The sequence below is a fragment of the Protopterus annectens genome, chromosome 6.part0 (assembly GCF_019279795.1).
Source record: "Protopterus annectens isolate FY-2018-M chromosome 6.part0, PAN1.0, whole genome shotgun sequence".
NCBI classification, from domain to species: domain Eukaryota; kingdom Metazoa; phylum Chordata; order Ceratodontiformes; family Protopteridae; genus Protopterus; species Protopterus annectens.
This window is the reverse complement of record NC_056737.1, coordinates 1,402,140,387-1,402,162,242: the sequence shown is the minus strand read 5'-3', so window position 1 is coordinate 1,402,162,242 and position 21,856 is coordinate 1,402,140,387. Positions and strand designations below refer to the sequence as shown.

The 21,856-nt window shown below is 44.5% G+C and overlaps 1 protein-coding gene across 4 annotated transcripts in view; it reads right to left on the bottom strand.

Annotated features, from left to right (window-relative positions):
- The window catches only part of RAB3GAP1 (RAB3 GTPase activating protein catalytic subunit 1), a 2,239,542-nt gene that overhangs the window by 1,984,297 nt on the left and 233,389 nt on the right, over window positions 1-21,856 (bottom strand). For all 4 annotated transcript variants that reach the window (XM_044074944.1, XM_044074945.1, XM_044074942.1 and 1 more), the window contains one exon: window positions 95-227. In XM_044074944.1, the coding sequence (XP_043930879.1) occupies window positions 95-227 (133 nt within the window). The remainder of the gene's footprint in view (window positions 1-94; window positions 228-21,856) is intronic.

Below are 21,856 nucleotides of genomic sequence, written 5' to 3'. Positions count from 1 at the left end.
ACACACACACACACACATACACACACACACACTCTTTAGTCCAGAAAAAAATGATGCTGTAGTATTCCAAAGCACAACTACTACGTATAAATACCTTCTTCACATTCTTCACTCCTTTCTCTATCACAGGATTCCTGTTTGAGGAAATGATGGCTAATACTAAATTTGAAGTCTGCGAATGAAATTTCAGTTGATTTTTCCTCCCATTCTCCAGAATTATAAATACCCTAAAGGAAGGAAGAATAAATGTAAATAGGTATCAACACAGGAAAAATAATTACATTGCAAAAGCTTACAAATAACCCTGGTATTTTTGAAGTTAGAAGTTTTCATTACTGGATGTCACTATTCTCAGCAATATACAGTACGGTACAAAAAGTACTTTATCATCACTCTGCGACATGTGAAATCATACTGTACCCTTATGGCAATAAAGGCCAATTCAGAAACTATCAAAAAAGTTAGCAAGTTCATCAAAAAGGCAATGTACACTTATGCTTGGCTACACTCTTACAAGGGGTGGGGAGGACAGCAAACGTCATGACAAATCCTAGTAGAAACAATACACTCCTAGATCCATGTTACGATACAATATTCTTAAGTCAATACGCTTAGCATACAAGATGACTGCCCAGCACTCCAACACACATGAAACAACACATATACAATGCTAAATAAACTTCACAGAAAATCAAAATTTTTTTTTAACTAGTTTTTAGAAACCAGGAAACTCCAGAAACGACACAGCAGAAGACAAAATTCCAAAACACAATACAACATAACAGAGTGGGTACTGCAAAGAATAAGAAGTTATGTACCTACCATGACGTTCCATGTTAGTTGTCTTCATCTCGCCTTCTTTCTTGCTGGATGGGTTCAGAGCCGATCCTCTGCTCCGACTCGGCCTTTTACTAAACCTCGAGAGCTATTTACCGGCTCGAGGCCTCCCCTTATCCCACAATGCTAGGCGGCAGATATCCAGATCTCATTTGGAAGAGCTAACACCATGGAAAAAACACACTAGTTCCCACCAAAGGTTTACCTACAGTGCTACAAACAGAGGAGGACGTAACCTAAAAAAAAAGGTCGACCACAGGAAGAAGGCCTCAAAAGGGATTCTTCTCGGTCCTAACCAGGCTAGGGGGATGGAGGGTGGGATGCAAGAAAGAAGGCGAGATGAAGACAACTAACATGGAACGTTATGGTAGGTACATAACTTCTTAATGTTAAGTTGTCTATCTCGCCTTCATTCTTGCTGGATGGGACAGCGTCCCTAGCACCTTAGCCCTGGGTGGCTCATCAAAACAGACTCTTGAGCACAGTGGAACCAAAATCAGCTCAACTCCTGGAGGCCATATCCAACTTGTAATGCAAAATGAAGGTATGAGGAGTGGCCCATGTGGCTGCAGCACAAATAGATTCCATTGGAAGTCTAGCCTGAAAAGCTACCAACGTAGCCAATGCTCTGGTGGAATGAGCTTTTGGTTTTGTAAGGAGTTCTTTATGTCTCAGTTGGTAGATCAAGGTAATAATAGAGGCCAGCCACCTGGACAAGGTTACCTTAGAAACTGGCAGGCCCTGCTTCCCCTCAGCATAGGGCAGGAAGAGTTGATCTGATTTTCTTGACTGTTTGGTCCTATCCAAATAAAAACGTAACTGCCTGTGAATGTACAAATAGTGTAACTTTTGTTCAGCTCTGTTTGAATAATTAGGAAAAAAGACAGGAAGATCAATAGCCTGATTGAGATTTGGCTCTGAAGGTATTTTGGGTAAAAAGGAAGAATTAGTCCTGAGTGAAACTCTATCTTTGTGAAAAATAAGATGTGGAGGACAAATACAAAGGGCTTGAAATTCCGATACTCTTCTGGCCGAGGTGATGGCTACTAAGAAGAGAGTCTTCCAGGAGAGTAACTTTAAGGAACAAGAAAGCTGCAGGTTCAAAAGGAGGGAGAATCAATGAAGTTAATATCAAGTTCAAATCCCACGGAGGGGGGGATCTTTAACCGGGGGTCTAAGTAAAATAGTCCCTTTAAGAAAGGCCTTACAAAGTTTGTGGGACATGATACTGGACTCTGATAGGCTAATGTCAAAATTTGCGATAGCAGCCAATTGGACCCTAATGGTGGCAGCTGAGGAACCTGCTCGAAAAAGTTCCGCCAAAAAATCTAAAACATTATGGACAGGGGCCTCCGCCCAGAAAGAAAAACGTTTCCACTTACTAGCATAAGTCTTCCTAGTAGAAGGTTTGTGCGAAGAAAGTATGATTTCACGCACTGGCTGAGAAATATGTGGAAGCCTGGCTAAGGCTGGAAGTGGAGCAACCAAGCTGTGAGGTTGAGAGAGTGAAGGGATTGGTGCAGCCCACCCGACTGATGGATCAAGAGGTCTGGCACTGGGTCCAGATTCCAGGGCTGCTCCAGCAGGTGACGATGCAGGAATGGGAACCAAATTTGTCGAGGCCAGTAAGGAGCAGTGAGGATCATCCTGGTTCCCAAAGCGGTCCCTTTCTGAATCAGTTTTGGAATTAAGGGAAAAGGAGGGAATGCACAGAGCAGACCCCGGGGCCAATCGTGAACTAGAGCGTCTCTGGGGGAATGCCCTCGGAGGGGGAAGAGAGTGAAGAAGTCACTGCACTTGCTGTTGAGAGGGGTTGCAAAAAGGTCGCAGCAAGGTTGACCCCATCTGCGGAAAAGTTTGTCCGCTACTAACTGATTGAGAGACCACTCGTGAGGCATAAGGATTGCTCTGCTTAGCCTGTCCGCTATGACGTTGGACTTCCTGGGGATGTGCGTTGCTATCAGAAACCATTGAGAGGAGATCGCCCACTGCCAGAGTCTGAGTGCTTCTCGACATAAGGGATAGGACCTGGTTTCACCCTGCTTGTTGATGTACCACACTACCGACATACTGTCCGTCTGAACTGCAATAGTCCCGGTAGGTAGAGAATCCTGAAAAGCTTGCAACGCTAAAAGTATCGCTCTCATCTCCAAGACGTTTATGTGCAGATGGTACTCTAGGAGTTGCCAAGTGCCCTGGACAGTCCTGCCCTGAAAATGCCCCCCCACACCCGATCTGGGAAGCATCCGTTGTCAACGTGGCAACCGGAGGAGGAAGTACAAACGGTCTGCCCTGAAAAAAGTACAGTTTTGTACCTACCATAAATGTAGATGTCCGATAGATATGCAACTGCAGTCCTGACATATGGGTTGTCCTGCCTCAGGCAGCCCTCGGTCGGCCGGATTCCAAAGTCTGGGTCCGGCGTCGGCTGATGTCGCCTCTTCCCCGACGTCAAAGCGGCTGGGGTATAAAAGCATCAGCCGACGCCATCTTCTTCAGTGTTTCTTGCCCCAGATGCCAGGTGCCCTCCAAGGAAGGCTAAATTTAGAGAATGGATAAAATTCCAGACATGCACAACAGTAATAAACAGATGCACCATAAATGCTATTCCCAGCTAATTTGAAAAAGGGGGAGTGGACCCAAAACAGATAATTACAGAGGGGTAGGAGGGAGGGAAAACCTGACTGCAGTTGCATATCTATCGGACATCTACATTTATGGTAGGTGCAAAACTGTACTATGTCCTTCAAGAATGCAACTGCAGTCCTGACATATGGGTTGAATACCATAGCCAAGCTGGGGGCGGTAGGATCTAAGATAAGGATGGTGTAGCTAAAATGCCCTGCAGGACTGCAGAAGCAAAGCCTGCTCGGGATCTGGAATATAAAGGCAGGCTGTAATGCTTGGAAAATGTATGCATGGAGCTCCATGTAGCAGCTTCTAGAATGTCCTTTGTAGCCACCCCTCTTAAAAAGGCTGTGGAGGTGGCTGTAGCTCTGGTGGAGTGTGGCCTGATATTGGCTGGCACACCTTTTCCATGGAAAGAGTAGCAGAATCTGATGCAGTTTCCAATCCATTTTGAAATTGTTTGTTTGGAAATTGCCTTTCCTTGTATTCCAGGAGCGTAAGCTACAAATAGTTGGTCAGACTTTCTGTTGGCCTTTGTTCTATCCAAGTAATAGCGCAATTGTCTGTGTATGTCCAAAGTGTGCAGAAGCTTTTCTCCTTTATTTTGAGGATTGGGAAAGAAAGTAGGCAGGTGAATTGCTTGATTTAGAGAAACCCTGGATATCACTTTTGGCATGAATGAAGGATTGGTTCTTAAAGAGACTCTGTCCTGATGGAAAATGAGAAATGGAGATACTGCCATGAGGGCCTGTATCTCAGAGACTCTTCTTGCTGAAGTAATTGCCAACAGGAAAACTGTTTTCCAGGAGAGAAATTGCAATTCTGAAGATGCTGCTGGCTCAAAAGGAGGAAGAGTTAATTTTTCCAAGAATTGAGGTCCCATGCAGGCACTGGTGGTTTTCTTGGAGGTTTGATATTCTTTATCCCTCTTAGAAACTGTCTTAGCAAAGGATGTGAAAACACAGGTGGATCACAGTTGTATTTTGCTGAAAATTTTTATGGAAGAATATGAAAGGCCATTGTGAAGTATTTCTGCCAAGTATTCTAGAACCAGTGGAATGTTCATTACTGATGCATCCTGACCCTTGTTGGCATTCCAGATGTTGAACCTCTTCCATTTGGCTAAATAAGTTTTTCTGGTGGAAGGCCTGCGTGCTTCCAAGTAGGATCTCTTGAACTTTTGTGGAAAGAGATATATGGGGAGAAGTCATGTAAGCCTCCAAGCTGTCAGTTGCAATGTCTGCAGGTTTGGATGAACAGTCCTGTAATTGTGTTGAGTTATAAGCAGAGGCCACGGCTTGGTGCGAGTTATGCTCCTTAGTAATGGGTACCAGTGCTGTCTTGGCCAGTCTGGAGCTATCAAAATGCGTTGTTCTGCTTTGATCTTCAGTAACACCTTGGTCATTAATGGTAGAGGCAGGAATGCATAGATTGTTAGAGAATTCCAGCTGAAGGAGAGAGCATCTATTCTCCAGGCTTGAGGATGGTGTGTCCTTGAGCAGAACTTTTTCAGATGATGATTGTGGTGAGGCAAAGAGGTCTATGTCCGGCCTTCCCCATGCATGAGTTATTTGTGAAAAATGTCTGGATGCAACATCCATTCGTGGGTCCATAATGTTTCTGCTTAGACTGTCCGCCAGAATATTGTCCTTGCCTGGAACAAACTGGGATTGCAACTGTATATTCAGTTTCAGGGACTTTTCCCAAAGATTCATTGTTAGTCTGCAAAGGGGGTAAGAATGGGTGCCTCCCTGTTTGTTTATGTACCACATAACAGTGGTGTTGTCCGTCTTTATTAGCAGATGACCTTGTTGAAGAAATTTTCCGAAGGCCTCGATTGCATGAATCACTGCCAGCATCTCTTTTTGACTGATGTGCAGATGCAATTCTAGGAGCCCATTGCCCTTGAATGCATCTGCCTTCCATGTGCGCCCCCCATCCATGATCTGAGGCGTCTGTTGTAATGGTTTGGCTTGCTTGAGGTTTGTTGAAGGGCATGCCTTTGTTTAGCTGGCTTGCTTGTGCCCACCACAAAAATTCCTTTTGTAGACATGGGATGAGTGGAATAATTGCTTCTAAGTTGTGGCTGTGTTGAGACCATAGACTTTTTAGGTACCATTGTAGTTTTCTCATGTGTAGTCTTGCCAGTGGAATCAGGAGAATGCAAGAAGCCATGAAACCCAGGGCCTGCAGGATTTTCCTTGCAGTCATCTGGGTGTGCCCTGCTAGGCTTTTGAAGTAATGTGGTAATTGTTCTTGTTTTTCTTCTGTGAGGAAAACCATTTGTGAATTTGTGTCCAGTTTGGCTCCTAGAAAAATTATTTGTTGGGATGGCAGTAGTCTTGATTTTTGAATGTTGACTGTGTATCCCAAAGCCTGTAGTAAGTGAATGACATAGTCCAAGTTTCTTATCAAGGCTTGCTGGCTGTCCGCTTGTATAAGGCAGTCGTCCAGATAAGGGTATATTTGTATCCCCTGAAGTCTGCAATGTGCAATTACTGATGCCAGGCATTTCGTGAATACTCTAGATAAGCCAAAAGGCAATGCTGAGAATTGATAATGCCCTGACCCCTGCAAGAAATCTGAGGTATCTTCTGCAGCTGTGTCTGATTGGGACATGCAGGTATGCCTCCTTGAGGTCCAGAGTAACCAGCCAAGACCCCTTGCCCAGCATGGGAAGAAGTTGCTGTAACGTCAGCATTTTGAATTTTGGCACAATGAGAAAAGTGTTTAGGACAAGTCCAGTATAGGTCTCCATTGCTTTTCTTTTCTTGGAACAAGGAACAGTCTTGAGTAGAATCCCTGGCCTTGTTCCTGAGGAGGAACCTTTTCTATTGCTTTGATTTGTAGCAGCTTTGAAACTTGTATGAGTGCCTCTGCCCTTTGTGTGGCAGGTTTGGCATGCCTTGTCTTGTTGGTAAGGTATGGAAGTGGAACCTGTAACCTTTGTCTATTATGTTCAAAATCCATCCGTCCTTTGTAAAAACGCCAATTTTTTGAAAATAAGGATAACTTTCCCTAAAGGAGCTTCTCTTTGAGCCTTGGTCGGCGTGTCAAGGTCAAGTCATTGTGATTGTCCCTGTGGAGCAGTGGGAGTCCCTGCGCCACTTCTCTGATTAGTTGGTTGCCATTGGCCCCTTTGAAACTTGTCAGTGTCTGGAAAGGACCAATTCTTCGAAGGCCAATTCCTGCTGAACCTTGGTGGCTGAACCTGGAGGAAATCTTTGACTGTTTGTACTGATTTAGCCTTTTCCTCAATTGATTTCAACACACCCTGTAGCACCAAATAGCTTGTCTTTTTCCAGAGGTGCACCTAGAAGCTTTACTTTAACATGATCTGGCAATGACTGTTCTTTCAACCAAGCATGTCTACGTATGATGGCCCCTGTCATAGCTGCCCTACATGAAGCTTCCAATGCATCATAACCACACTGAAGAAAATGATTGCTAACCTGCTGAGTATTATGAACCAAATCCTGCAAAGCCTTTCTATCTAAAGGCTCAGGAGAGGCTAACTTTTTCTGCAAATCATCCATCAGAAAATCCTGATACTGAAACATATGAAAAAGACAGTTAAGAGCCCTCATGGCAAGGGTGGTAGAGGTATAAACTTTCTTACCCCACCTCTCCAGGGACCTAGATTCCCTGTCTGCGGGCAAAGGATTCTTGGTTGTGGAAGTGGCCACTCCTTTGGGCCCCTGAGAAATAGTTTCTAGATCAACAGAGTGGGCCCTAAACAGATGTTTATGAGTTTCAGGAACCCTGTAATATCTGTCTGGCTTGACAGGAGCAGGAGGGAGAGAATCAGGAGAAGTACTGGAGTCTGAGTACACATCATCCAATACATCTAACACTGGGGGAATAGATAAAGGCCTGTGCTGGGGTAACTTAAGGAAGGTCCGAAGCCTTTTCCTGGAGTCGGAGAAATCCTGGCCCTGCCACTGAAAATGCTCTCTCATGGAGTGGAGAATTTCCCGAAGAAATATCCTCAGGAGGAGAGGCAGAGGAATGGATTCATCTGCATTAGAATCCTCGTGAGGGAAGGGTTCTTCCTGGGAAGCTGAAAGGCCTGACTCACCAGAGGCTTCATCTGAGGAAAGGGTATCTGTCTGCTCAACCCTAGGCCTTTTGTCTGAAGGCGGCTGAGAACCTCTGTCTGGATGAGCCTGAGAGCCCTGATTAAAGAAATTAGATCTGCAGCTAAAGTCATGATCTGTTTATCCGGCGGGAGTCTGTGAAAATGATTTAGGAGGGTGAGACTTAGCCTGGCTGGCAGCCTTAGTAGCGTGTAGGCCTTGATGGACATAGACGCAGGAGGCCTAGCTGCCCCCACGTGCTGGTAACCCTTGTCCACCGTATGGTGTCAGGCAAATCGAGGAAAACAACAACCCGCACTGGAAGCCCGGACCGGCGCGGTAAAGCGTGTCGCCGTGCTGAGCGGTTGAATTACCGCTTCTGAAGAGACCGATGCACTCGCGGTAGGCTTAGGCGTGGTGTCGGTTGAAGTCATGGGGGTCGTCGGTCCGGTCCTTCCGCTTTTTGAACATGTGCTGTCGGAAGTTCCACGGCATGATATAGAAGAATTTTCCCCAAAAGTCTTCAGCAAATTCTGCCTGGCGCCTAAGTGTGCGCATTGAAGCAAGCACAGGCAGCATAGGCTGAGACGGTGGGCAGGAAGGCAGTAAGAATGGAAGTCCTTATGAGGTATTTGTTTACCACAAGACAAACAATTATTAACTTTTTCAGATTTGTCTGACATTGGCTGAGGCAAGAAAAGGTTCCCCAACGAGGTACTTAGCTTTTTGATGACTTCGTATCTGAAAACAAAGGAGCTGGCCGAAGATGGCCCAGACTTTGGAATCCGCCGATCAAGGGCTGCCTGAGGCAGGACAACCCATATGTCAGGACTGCAGTTGCATTCTTGAAGGACATCTTGAGGGGAGACCATCCACCAAGAAAGGTGGTCTTTGCATGACTGGGTGATTATTATGTTGTGAGACATCGGAAGCTGGTGAAAAGACCATTGGGTAAAAAGCATCCATTGAAGAATCCGCATGTGAAAACGAGCCAGGGGAAGTAATGTGATTGCTGCTGCCATGAGACCCAAGGTTTTCAGTACAAATCTGGCCTGAATTCTCTTGCATTGTAGTAACGTTTGAACATGTCGGTGAATGTCTAATACTCTTTCTAATGGAAGTTTTGCCAACAGTTCTTTTGAGTTTAATATGGCGGCTATAAAGGTTATAGATTGACAAGGTGACAACGCAGACTTTTTGAAGTTTATAGAGATACCTAGCTCAGAGCAAGTTTGGATGGTATAATCCCTGGCTCGGATTAGGTGATGCCTGGTGGAAGCAGTTAGGAGCCAGTCGTCTAGATATGGAAACACCTGGAAACCTCGCTGTCTCATGTGATCCGTAATCACTGCCATGCATTTGGTGAACACCCTGGGGGCTGTGGTGAGACCAAAGGGCAGGGCTCTGAATTGATAGTGACTGGCTCCCAGCCGGAAGCGGAAAAACTCCTGGAGTGTCTGTTCATTCTGATATGGTAGTACGCATCCTGAAGGTCTATGGAGCACATCCAAATGTCCAGACCCAAAAAGGGTAGAAGGGACTGAAGCATGACCATCCGGAACTTCGTTCTTTGAACAGATTTGTTTAACCTGCTGAGATCCAAAATGGGTCTCCAGTCCCCTGTTTTCTTTGGTACCAAAAAGAACTTGGAGTAAATCCCAGATCCTTGCTGGTCTGCTGGGACTGGCTGTATGGCTCTTTTTTCTAGCAATTTTGAAATTTCTAGTACTGCTTGTTCCCTTAGACCGGGTGGAACATCTGGAAGGGACCTGTTTGTTTGCATGGGGGTGTGGACAAAGGGGATTTTGTAACCCTCGGATATGACAGACTGTACCCATTTGTCTTGTGTGAGGAGTCGCCAGGCTTCTGGGTACAGTGACAATCTTCCCCCGACTGCCTCCAAGAGTGGACAGTCGGGTAGCCCCTCAGGGGTGCTGAAAGGGTTTGTCAGAAAAAGATTCCCTGCTACCCTGATTTTGCGGACCCCCTCTGCCCCTCGGGCAGCGTCTGTTGCTCCCTCCTCTGCCCCTGGAGGGAAACTCGCCACGTGTGTCAGGCATGACTCCTTGGGGTTTGCGAAACCACATTTTTCCACTCTTCTGACCTTTAGGGTATGGTCTAGAAGGAGTAGAAAAACGGACTCCCATGGCAGAGAGAGTCTTGCCTTCCTGCTCACACCTGGTAAGGGTATCCTTCACCTGTGGTCCGAACAAAGCCGAACCATTGAAGAGGGTATTGGTGAAGGACGCCTTAAAGGGGTCAGCAAAGTTACATAACCGCATCCAGGCATGTCTTCTCAAAGCCACGCCTGTGCCTGCAGCTCTACTCGCCCCATCGGCTGCATAAGAAATGAGCCGCATGGAGGAGTTGACTATAGAATTAAGGGTCGCCAGCTGGGAGTTAATCTTTTCCTGAGACCCCGCAGCAGATGGATCCTGAAGGGTATCACCCAGTTCCTTAAGGAGATCTCTTTGAAGGCGGGTGAAATGGCACAGATAGTTCAGCGACCGCATGGAAAAGGTTGCTGAAGAGAACATCCGCTTCCCGTACCTGTCCATTGTCCTAGATTCTTTATTAGGTGGATGGACAGGCACTGAAGGGTCAGCCAACTCCTTCTTAGTGGCTGCTGCAACCACCATGGCATCAACAGGGACACCCTTTGTAAGAAACTTTTTGTCGGACAGGGCTGTAATGAATTTTGTGGGCTTGTGGGGAGTTGGTTCTACTGTGTCCGGGGCCGTCCACACCTTCCGAGCCACTACTTCCATGAGTGGGTCGAAAGGCGGAGACACCCAGGAGGTGGAAGGGCAAGAACCAAACACGTCCAGATACACCGACTCATCCTCGGAAGGGTTGAGGGCAGTCCAGTTCCGCCTCTGCTTAAGGATCTCAAGGATGTCCGAGAAGGAGACATCCTCACAGGGGGACCTTGGGGACCCTTCCGAATCCTCCAAGTCGGTGTCAGAGGTGACTGACTCGGGGGAGTCAACATGCTTCCTCTTACATTTTCTCTTCCGAGGGGGCTCCTCTGAGAGATCAGGGGAGGCCTCGGAAGAGGAAGATACACCCAATGGGGCTACCTGGAGTGCTTGTTCTCCACGCTTGAGGTCAGGAGGGTGGACAGAGACCGACGCAGGCACCATGGGGGGAGGAGCCGAAGGGGTCGATCGCGGAGCCGACACTGGAGTCAGCATGCTCCTCATGACCTCAAAGGTGCCCCTATCAGGCAGAGAAGAGGGTCCCCACTCCAAAGAGATGTGAACCCCTCCCGGCACCGAGAGGGACGGCTCCAAGGCCGATGTCGGGGCCGAGCTCACCTGCGCCGAGGCCCCGAGAGGGAGAATGGGGTCGGACAAGGGTCCGATGCCACTCGCCCCCTCGGAGCCAAGGACGGAACCAACGAAGAGATCGGAGCCGACGAGGGAGCCGAAAGGTGGGGTATCGGCTCAGACGTTCTGACGATTCGAGCCCCAACAAGCTCCGGTAGTAGAGTCGGAAGAGGAACTGTTGAAGAAACAGGGATAGCCACAGTCTGTTGAGAAGGGCTAGTCAACATTTTGGCCAGTGCCTGTGACTTAAGGAGCCTACTGACCACCCTCTCTAAGTCATGATCAGATAGCCTGGAGGACCAAGAGGAATGGGATCTATGGCTCCGCCCTGATTGTAGTAATGGGGACCTGGGAGCCGAGCGAACGGACTCTAAAGAGGGGGATCTCGAACGCTTTCGGCTCAGAGAAGGCTCCGATAGCAAGGCCGGAGCCGACTGAGGTCTTGAAGTGTCGGTTCCGGCCAGAACCGACGAGGAGGCAGAAGCTCCGCTTGGCTTCGACTCCGAACAGGGAGCCGACGGTTTGGCGGGCTTTAAGGATTTCCCCGACGAAGGCTTGGCCGGGGATCCTTCTGGCTTTAACAAGCCTCTCAAAATGAGCTTAATCCTACACTCCTGCAAGACTCTCGGGACTGAAAGCATGACAGACCGAACAAGAGTCCTGCAGGTGTAGGGGGCCCAAACAATAAACACAAGAAGTGTGACCATCTGTCAGAGACATCTTCTGACAGCACGAGTCACACTTCTTGAAACATTGGTATCTTTAGACACGATAAAAGAGATGCCAAGGGAAGTTTAACTAGTGCTTAAAACACTATATACAGACACACACGCACTAGAACTAACAATACAATACCACTATAACTACAACAGTTATGACTAACAAAAACTTAACACAAAAGTTATATATATATATATTTATGTATAACAATACTATAAAGAGACAGGCCTAACCACTACCCCAAAAGGGGGGGGGGGGGAGAAGGGAAGAAAACTCTGTAACAACAGAAAAAAGAGATCCTAAGTGGGGTCTAAAGGGGTTACACGATCTAATAAAACTAATAGAGAAGAATATCTAAATATAACAACTCTGACAGTAAAAGAGAAGTAAAAGAATTATATGACCTGGAGCTGGTAAAAAAACGCAACCTCGTAGCTGAAGCGGCAAATGAAATCTGGGTATCTGATGCCTAGCATTGTGGGATAAGGGGAGGCCTCGAGCCGGTAAATAGCTCTCGAGCTTTAGTAAAAGGCCGAGTCGGAGCCGATCCGGCTCCGAACCCATCCAGCAAGAATGAAGGCGAGATAGACAACTTAACATTCCATGTTCAGTTTTCTATTGTAGTTTGTAATAATGATAGAATGACAACAAACACACAGTATATCAAAATAAAATGCAATAAAACATCTCTGAAGCATCAAAGGGCTATTAATACAATGTAAACCTCTAACAGAGAATAAATTATAAAAAATGCCATCATTCATCACAAGCAATAGCAACAAAACAGAAGTAAATGTGGGAGACAAGAAAAATAAACTGAAGCAGTAAAGCCCACAAAGGCTGGCCACATGGAGGATGGAGAGAGAAGGGTATATAAGCATTCTAAGTTATTATTTACAAAATACTGAGTCAAGGTGTAGAAGCATGACTGTGAAATTTAATGTGTCACTGAACATATTGACATACGAGATGATGTTTTAATACAAAACAAAGAAAGTGCCCATTACATGGATAAACAAAAGGATTCCAGATATGAGGACTGCATATTAAATAATTACAGCTTACCATTGTTTCGAAGCAAACAGCTACAAGTAACAGCTGCATTACGTACTGTTAAACTGCACATCAGCAAAGGGAGCAACTTGAAAGAGTGGCAAGTGAAGCAGGAGCAACAGTTCAAATCATTTAAGTAGCAGTTGTAAAGAAGTGTAAAGTAAGACATCTGAAAGATAGCGAGTTAAAATTTATAACAAAGGTGCATGTTAACTACATATCCATTACACTAGTAAAAAATTACTCATGATCTCATTCTAGAAGTAAAATTTCTGCAGCACCAAATGTAACAGCATCACTAAAAGACAGCAAAAAGTAGCATTCTTCTGACACAGCAAGTTTACTTGGGAAACAGAACTATTGTAGTCCGTCAAAAAAACTGCTCCCAGCTTAGAGTTTGCAAGGCTTTGGAAATAAATTCCTGTAGATTAAGACCAAGTTCAAAAAGGGGACCTAACAAAAGCCAAGATACTTATAAGTGGAGACATTGCTAGTTAAGAGTCGATACAAACAAGAGGTTCAATGCTACACAGCTCTAGTTTATGGTTAGATATAATTTTGTTTTGAATTTCTAATTATTTCAAGAGGAAGTGGTAATCACCAAAACAGATGACCAAAATAACAGAAATCAGAGAACAAAGCAGGGATGGGCAAGTGATTAAATTTGATATGAAACAAACATAGCACAATATTTACAACATGGCAAAGAGCTAGCAATAAACAATTATAAAATGTCCAATGATTCACTGATGGCAGACAAGTTGACAGAGTCATCCTGTTTTCCATGAAATAACAGATTCAGCCAATAAAAAACTAAAAGTGTTTCCAGGTTGGAAGATGCCTACTGGCTGAGGTATATTTTTACTTTCTCTTTTCAATCTTGAGAGATGTGCACTTCCTTTAAAGCAGCTCACTTCTTAGAGAAGGGTTATGGTATCATTGGGATTAGCTGATGACCAGCATTTCCCATCCTGTAATACTTAGGTCTGATTTCATAAAGCATAAATTCAGTTATCTCCTTGTAGTATTCCCTTTGACCACCCCAGGATTTCTGCCAATGAGTGAACTTGTAAATACTGGATTTGCTTAAGGAGTTAAAGTCATAAATGGAACACATATTACATTCAGCACAGCTGTTTCTGGCTCACTGCTCAGTACTGGTGACACTGATCTCAAACCATTGTGTTGGAGTCCCTGTTACAGTGGCTGTTTTTCCACTTGATACAGAAGATTTTTGGAAGCTTCACTGCAGGTGGTACCCCCTGGAAGTGTGTTAGGTCGCCAAAGGTAGTTTTGGTGAACATGAAAATGAAGTTTTGGTGAACTTCAACCCTTTTAACAGTGGAGTTTGGCTTTTTCCCAACTATTGTGTAACCTCGGAGTTGGTACGTAAAAGTTTGGGTGGTGTTCCCCTGCATGGATGTTCACTACCTGAGGGGGCATCCTCAGGTGCCTGCCTAGACCTAACTATGGAGATCAGGTCTTCAGCTAGTCTAATCAAGAACTGTTGGTATCCCTCAGAAGGGAGCTGGTAGACCTAGGCGAAGGCCCTGCAGCAGTACTTCTCTTCTGAGTCACTTTGGCCTTCGAACTAGGGACGTCCAACATCCTGATGCCTCTCTCTCTGGAAGAAAGATGAACTGGTGTAGGCCAAGCCTGCAAGGGAACGTCACCAGGAAGAGAGGGCCCTTCAGAAGTCAAGGCCTGCACAGTAGTCCCTGACCTGACCAACGAGCTGAAAGCAAGGGCCTGTACAGAAGTAGAGGGACCCAATGGCATGCTGGACTCTGAATGGGTCTTGACAGAGGCCTTCATCACCATCACAGATACAGAAGGGAGTCGTAAAAACACCTCACCTTCAATAATCACAAGCCTAGAAGAAGAAACAGACAGAGAATGGTTGTCATTTGAGGGCTTTATCTTGGGTCTCTTATCTGGCTGCTCAATCTTCAAATGATCGTCGGATGCCATCAGACATTGATAAGAAGATTCAAGACGAAGGAATCTAAAAAATCTAGGCCCTACATGTGACTGTCCTAGAGTCAAAGTGGGCATAAAAGTGGCAACTACAGAATGTCATGATGCAGGCCTAAAAGCTGACAAAGTGAGGGGAAGTCTCTGTGTGGGATTTGCTTACCACAGCGGACAAATGATTTACTTTATCTGACATGAGTGTAAAGCAAAAGCAAGGGATTCCCCAAATGGGGTACTTAACTTTCCAACAACTTCTCTCTAGTGCAGACTGACAGACACACTGAAACACTGCTTTGGGCTCAAATGGCAAGAAAAGACTGATTTCATGACATAGGCTGGCTCCCTATACACCCAAGTGCACTGACTTTGGTTAGGGAATCTGCCAGCCTTAAGAAGAGGAAAGAATTTTCTCTGGTAGTTGGGTCGGGCAAAGACTTTCATGGTAGGAAACTCCACAAGTCAGGACTGCAACAGTGAAACACAGGGAACATCTACCTTTATCGAGTTAATGTGAATCTATACCTCTCCAGGTTCTTGTAATGATTTTGGTAAGTCAGCTTTGTTTCGCATCTGTAAAAAAGGATACGAATGATGTCTAAACTGTAAACCTGTATCTTGGTGTCCTTTTGGAAGGCTCACTCACGCCACCAAATTACTTTCCCAGGAAGGACTAGCACACTGATTCCAATACTGATCTTATGATCTACATCTGTTGTAAGTGGTTAGTGAGGTATTGAAAGTATCTGACAAGGCTTCCAGTAATCTGACAGAGATTTTTTGTTTTCTTGAGGAAGAATGAAAACTTTGCCTCACCGAAAGAGACCACATCTGCTGCAATCAAGTAGCAAACAATCTGGGGTTGCAGGGGGTTATGGGTAAGGGGAGGAGCCTAAGCACAGGATCCAAAGTCTGAAAGTGGCATAAGTCTGATCAGAGACAGATCTGATAACCAGTCTATTGAGGAATGGACGGAAGAGACATCATCATATCATTTGTCTATTCTCAACCATCTTGAGTGCCTGCTCAAATAACTATATTCTGCTCCTAGTCTCTGTCCTTTCATAACCTTAGAACCCAAGAGCTGTAAGGGTTTTCCTACATGTTCTTTCTGGCTTTGATAAATCTTTTTTGCTCTTCCCCCTACCATTTATTTTCTTTTGGAATACCATAGAACAGCCTCCCATGACCAGAAGCTGCCCCTCAAAACATCTAACAGTTTCCAGCAATGTTTTATTAAAATATCAACTCGTGATTCTGGGTGAAAATACATTCCAGCAACAGTTAAGAGTTCCCCGCTATGCACACCCTTAATTGCTGTAAGGCAACTGTCCTTTCCTAACCACCCTAAGCAGCAGTGCTTTTGCCTTAATGATAACTATATTCCTTCTACGTGTCTCTTCATAACATGACCTCGTATCCTTTCCTACTTAACTTACGAGTATTCTGTCTCGCCTAAGTCTGCGTCTTGCAAAACTACTACTTGTGCTCTCAATCTGCTGTCATTTGGTTAAAAAACATGTCCCTCTTCACTGGGTCTGTAAGCCCATTGACATTCTAGTTTAAAATTCTTATATTTGTCATGTTGTTCCGTTTAAGAGTTGCCTTATCCCCTTGCTTTATTTCCAGCTTTTTGTTGTTGTCTACCCATACTTGAATGCATGCCCACTCACCAATGCTTAATGGGCTGATGCCAATTTGATCTAAAAAACTACCCTTTATCTCTCCATTCTTCTGTCCCCTGGACATTCTTGACTCAGCACTGCTATTAACTCCTCAAATAACACCCACCCCATTCTACCTTCCTTTTCTGAAAGCTCCCAATGCACTTCACTAACCACAGTCCTCACAATTATACACAAACATGTTATTTTTACTTCCAGGGTGGAAACCATTTGCCATTGATTGAGTGCAGTCTTCTTTCCTCAGTTCCATCTCATCCTGAGATGACTGCAGATTTCACCACTAATGAGGCACCAGGGACTCTGCTTTGCATGACCAGACCTTTTCTCCCATATGTGCTCCTATGAAGCTATCTTTCGACCTCCTTCCAATTATACTATTTTTACCCACACTGGTGAATTTTTATTGTTTAATTCCATAATATATATATATATATATATATATATATATATATATATATATATCTATATATCTATATAACATCTAACTTATATATAACTTATCTAAAGTGAGAGCCTGTATTCCCTACACCTACCTTTTTTTGGTTTGTTTTATTAAGTCATTTTTTCCCTAACCAAACATCTTGCTGTTCGTTTTTACTCGGATGTTACTATTTTTTCATTACATTACATATGGGGTGGCTTTAGTGTTGGTTCTCTGGCTGAGGTCAGTTAAGACATTATATCTAGCAGATACCCAAAAGAGCCAATCCAGCACTAGGCAACCTAGGAAGTTGCCAGGGTGCTGCCACAACAAAAACAAAAGTTATGTATTTGCCATACTGTTAGATCCATGCTGTGTGATCTTCATTTGGTTCAAAAGTATGCATTGATGGATCAGACCTCGGCACACACTTCAAAGAGTCATTGGAGCCAGAATTCTGACTCCTCTCCAATCCGCAACTCCCTAGGCTCTGATGTAGATGCTCAGACAGAGTTTGCCTTTCCAAAGTTGGGAAATATGTGGGTATAGTAAGGGGTTGGGAGGGTGGCATAATGGTTAAGGTGCCTTACAAACACACGGTGCAGGGTTTGAGTCTCACAAGGGATAACTGGATAGGCTTAAAATGGCACGCAAGGGCAGTTAGCTTTGTACCAATCTATGAACCTAATCTATGTATATTGCCTATAGGACCTGATTAAAGAACCAATTCCTTAAATAAAATAGGCCAAAGTTTTTGAATAAAGTGGGTACAGTCTCTTATGACTATGCACAGACAAGGAATAAAATCCACTCAATTATCTCAAAGCCACAGGTAACAACAGTTAGTAAGGGGTCAGGAGAGAGAGTGTTTGAACCAGACAAAAAAAAAACTGATGGGACAGAATCCCAGGCAGTCAAATTGGGTGGTATGAATGAAAGGCATTCCTGAGAATGGTGGAGCCAAATGAGGAACGTGATCTAGACTGAGTGACCAGCTTGAAGTGAAACACAAAGGTGTGCACTATGGCTCAAGTGGATGCAGCACAAATATCAATGAATAAACCTCTGCCAAATGCGTCACTGTAGAAACTCCTCTGGTTGAATGGGCTTTAGGATTACCCAGTAAAGGTACATTTTTCTTATTACATATGAAAGAAACGCATTCTGATAGCCATATAGATAGAGTAACTTTTGTAACCGCCTTTCCCAAATTTGGTTGAGAAAAAAAAATGAACAATTGATCAGCCCTTCTATAGTAATTTGTTCTGTGGATATAGAATCTGACCTGCCTGTGAATATCTAACATATGTAGTAAGTATTGTCCTTTGTTTGAGTACCCTAAAAAAAACACAGGTAAATGTATTGCCCGATTTAAATTAAGTTTGAAGGCCACCTTAGGAATAAAAGATGCATGAGTTCTAAGGGAAACTCTGTCTTTGTGGAACTCTAGGTATGGAGGCTTAGAAGAGAGGGCCTGCAGTCACTTGGCTGATGTCACTGCCACTAAGGAAATTGTTTTCCAATTAAGAAATTTTAGATTAACAGTAGTATTTGGTTCAAACAGAATCTGAGTTAAGGCTAGTAGCATAATTGTGATGTCTCATGGAGACAATGGGTCCCTAATGGAAAGTCTGAGTAGAAAAGCACCTTCTCAGTAAGACTTTTGAAATTTTAGGGAAGCTATTGGAAAGTCTTTATATCCAATATGAAAACTGAAATTGGTGCCAACTGTACCCTGATGGTGGCAAAGCTGGAAACTTTGTCAAAAAGATCAGATATAGACTCTAATATGACTGGAACAGGTGCTGAAAATGGGTCCAGGCCTTTGAAGTAGGCCCAAATCGAGAATCTCTTACATTAACTCAGGTAAACTTTTTCTAGTGGACGTTTTTTTTATGTAGATAGAATGCTGACTACTGAGGGAGAATGGCTGGAGACTCTGGCTATGCTAAAAATTGGGAGGAACCATGCAGTTAACTTCATGGACTTTTGGTCCAGAAGAGGCAGCCTGGATGGTCGAGTCTGTAGGTTTGGATAATGATCCAACATTCATGGAGGATGAAGTAGTAGAGGCCATAAGTAGGGGAACCACGTCTGCCTTGGCCAAAAGGGGGCAATGAGGATCACCCTGGCCTTGCTCTGTCTTGCTATCTGCAGGGATTTGTTCATTAGGGGTAGACTGGGAAAGGTACACAGAAGTACCAGGGGCCAACTGTGGATCAGAGTATCCCTCAGTGACTGCCCCTGTGCAGGGATTAGGACAAAGCAGCTGCTGCATTTGTTGTACCGAAAGGTTGCAGCAAGGTTGGCCCCAGTGACTGAAAATTACATGCGGCACTGCAGGATTGAGGGACCACTTGTGAGGCATTAGAACTGATCTGCTCAATTTGTCAGTGATTACACTAGATAACCTCGGGATGTGAGTTGCTATCAGAAAGCACTATGAAGACATCATCCATTGTCATAATTTCACGGTCTCTGAACTTAGAGGCTTAAGAATGATTCCTCCTTGCTTGCTGATGTAACATACCACTGACATGTTGTACATTTGTATGGAATTCACTTCCTTGGGGAAGAAGGTCCTGAAATGCCTGCAGTACTAGAAGACTTCTCATAACTCCAAGATGATGATGTGAAGACTGGCCTCTAGTTATGACCACATAACTTGAGCCATTCTCCCTTACAAATGCCCCCTCACACACTCAAAAAGGGAGGCATCCTTGGCCACCGCTGTAATAGGTAATGTCGCCTAAAAAGGGCGACCCTGATTTATCTTTGTTGATGTAATCCACCAAGTAATGTGTTGTCTGCAAATCTATGTGATCCAGACTTTCGAATGTAAGGGGTAAACAGACTGACACCACTGTACTGTTAATGTCCATTGTAATACTCTCATGTGGTATCTGGCTAAAGGGATCATTAGTATTGTGGATGCTATGAGACCTAAAAGTCGTAGAACTAACATCACTAGTGGTGATGAGTGATGCAGTACATTAAAAGTTGTTCGGCGAAATGACAGAACTCTGGACTTGGGAAGGCTAATTATTTGTAATTTGGTATCTAGCTGGCATTCAATGAACTCTATGGTCTGTGCTGGAGTTAGGAATATCTGAATCTACCAAATGTTAGCTAAGTCTCAAAGTACTGGAGTACTTGGTACAGATGGTGTGGCAGCCAATCCTTGGCATAAGCACAGAGGAACCAATTGTTGAGGTATGGGAAGACTTTGATCCCCAAAAGGAGGACGTGCACTGCTATCACTGCCATGATCTGGGTGAGCACCTTGAAATCTGTGGTAAGACTGAATGGCAGTGCCTAGAATTGATAGCGATGAGCTCCCAGACAGAAGTGGAGAAATCTCCTGGATTGTTTTGCTATTCTGATGTGACAGTAGATGCCCTGGAGGTATATGGAGCACATCTATTCGTCCCTCCTCAGAAAAGGTAAAATGCACTGTACCGTCATCACCAGGAACTTTGACTGTTTCACAAATTGGCTTAGGTGACTGAGATCTAAAATGGGTATGAGCTCCCTGGTTTTCTTTGGTACCAAAAACAACCTGGAATAGACTCTAGATTCTAACTGGTCGAGGGACCGGCTGAAAGACTTTTTCCGAGCAGCTTTGAAACTTCTATAGCTGCAGAATCCCACTGACTGGGTGGGACATTGGGGTCTTTCTTCTTTTCCTGAGGTGGTAGGGCAAAGGGAATTGAATAGTCTCTGGATATTATTTTTAGCATCCATGAATCTGAAGTTATTCTGTGCCAGGCTTGAGGGTGCAGAGATAAACATCCTCTGTTTCCAGATTGCAGCAGTCGGGCAACCGTTCAGATGCACTGGACAGGCTCTCTCAGAAAATGGGCCATGAAAGCCTTGGTTATGTGGTCCACCTCTGCCTCCTTGGTGTTATCAGTTAAAACTGCCTCCCCTTCTGCCATGGGGAGGTCTGACACCAAAGAAGTCATAGAAAGTACTCTGTGATTTATGGAACCACATCTTCTTCCCCAACCTCTGGTTCCTAAAGAAAATTCTTTGCAGGGTGGAGAAGCATACTCCCACTGCAGACAGAGTGTGAGTGTGTTTTTAACTTTCAGCCCAAACACAGTGAAACCATCATAAGGGGCATTCACAAAGGATGACAAAGCCATCCAAAAAAAGTCACAATAATGTATTCAGGAGTGATGATGCCACTGCTTGCTACCCTGGTTGTACCATATGTGATGCCCCATCACTGGCCCAGTAATCAAGGAGCCTCAATCCTCACCAATGGCAACAGTTGGGGGCATACACACTGGGATGATGGCATGTACACACACAGTAAAATGCAATTTCCCTTAAGAACACACAGAGATCACAGTCAGTCTGGGGCTGATTTCTCCCTCTTTCTCCAGATCCCCAAAAAGACTCATCACTGGTATAGCTACAAAGTTGAAATTTCAGCTGAGTGACCAAGCCAAGACCTCCAGCACCCTCTCTGTCCAACCAGTGTTTTGTGTCCCTGCCCAAGTAGCTGACACAAACACACTTTGAGGTTTGATTTATACACACACGCATCTGGGAAAGGTTTACTATCTATGCCTTCTGCCCAGACTGCCAGGTAGTTTTTACTGCCACCAGCCTCTACTCATCAGCTACTTTAAGGCCCTTAGCAAAAGATGCCCAATCTTACTGTGTAATGTTACTATTAATCCAAATGGTAGTTTGACCAAGAGCAAGGCAATTAGGAGTGGCCTGCACAGTGTCACCAAATAGATATACAAGTACTCTAAGAGCTTAAATATCTCTAGACACACCAGCCACAATTAATAATAAATAATAAAAAGAACAAGAAAATACTCAGTAAATAATCACAGTAACTTCAGCGTTCAAAATCACAGGAAATATTAAAACATTGCAGGACAGTCTCAAATAAAGAAAGAAAATGGTATACATTAATTTATTTGAAAGGAGGTTGTGCAATTCACCAAAGTGCGAAAGTACAACCTCAAGATTTCTGAAATGTCAAGTGACAATTGTTTCGACTTCCAATGAATGCACACTGGCATTCGTTCATTGGAAGTTGGCATTTCAGGTGCAGATTGCACCATAGCAGGGATCGGAAATTAACCTTTTCCCTCACTGTAGTGTGATCTCGGA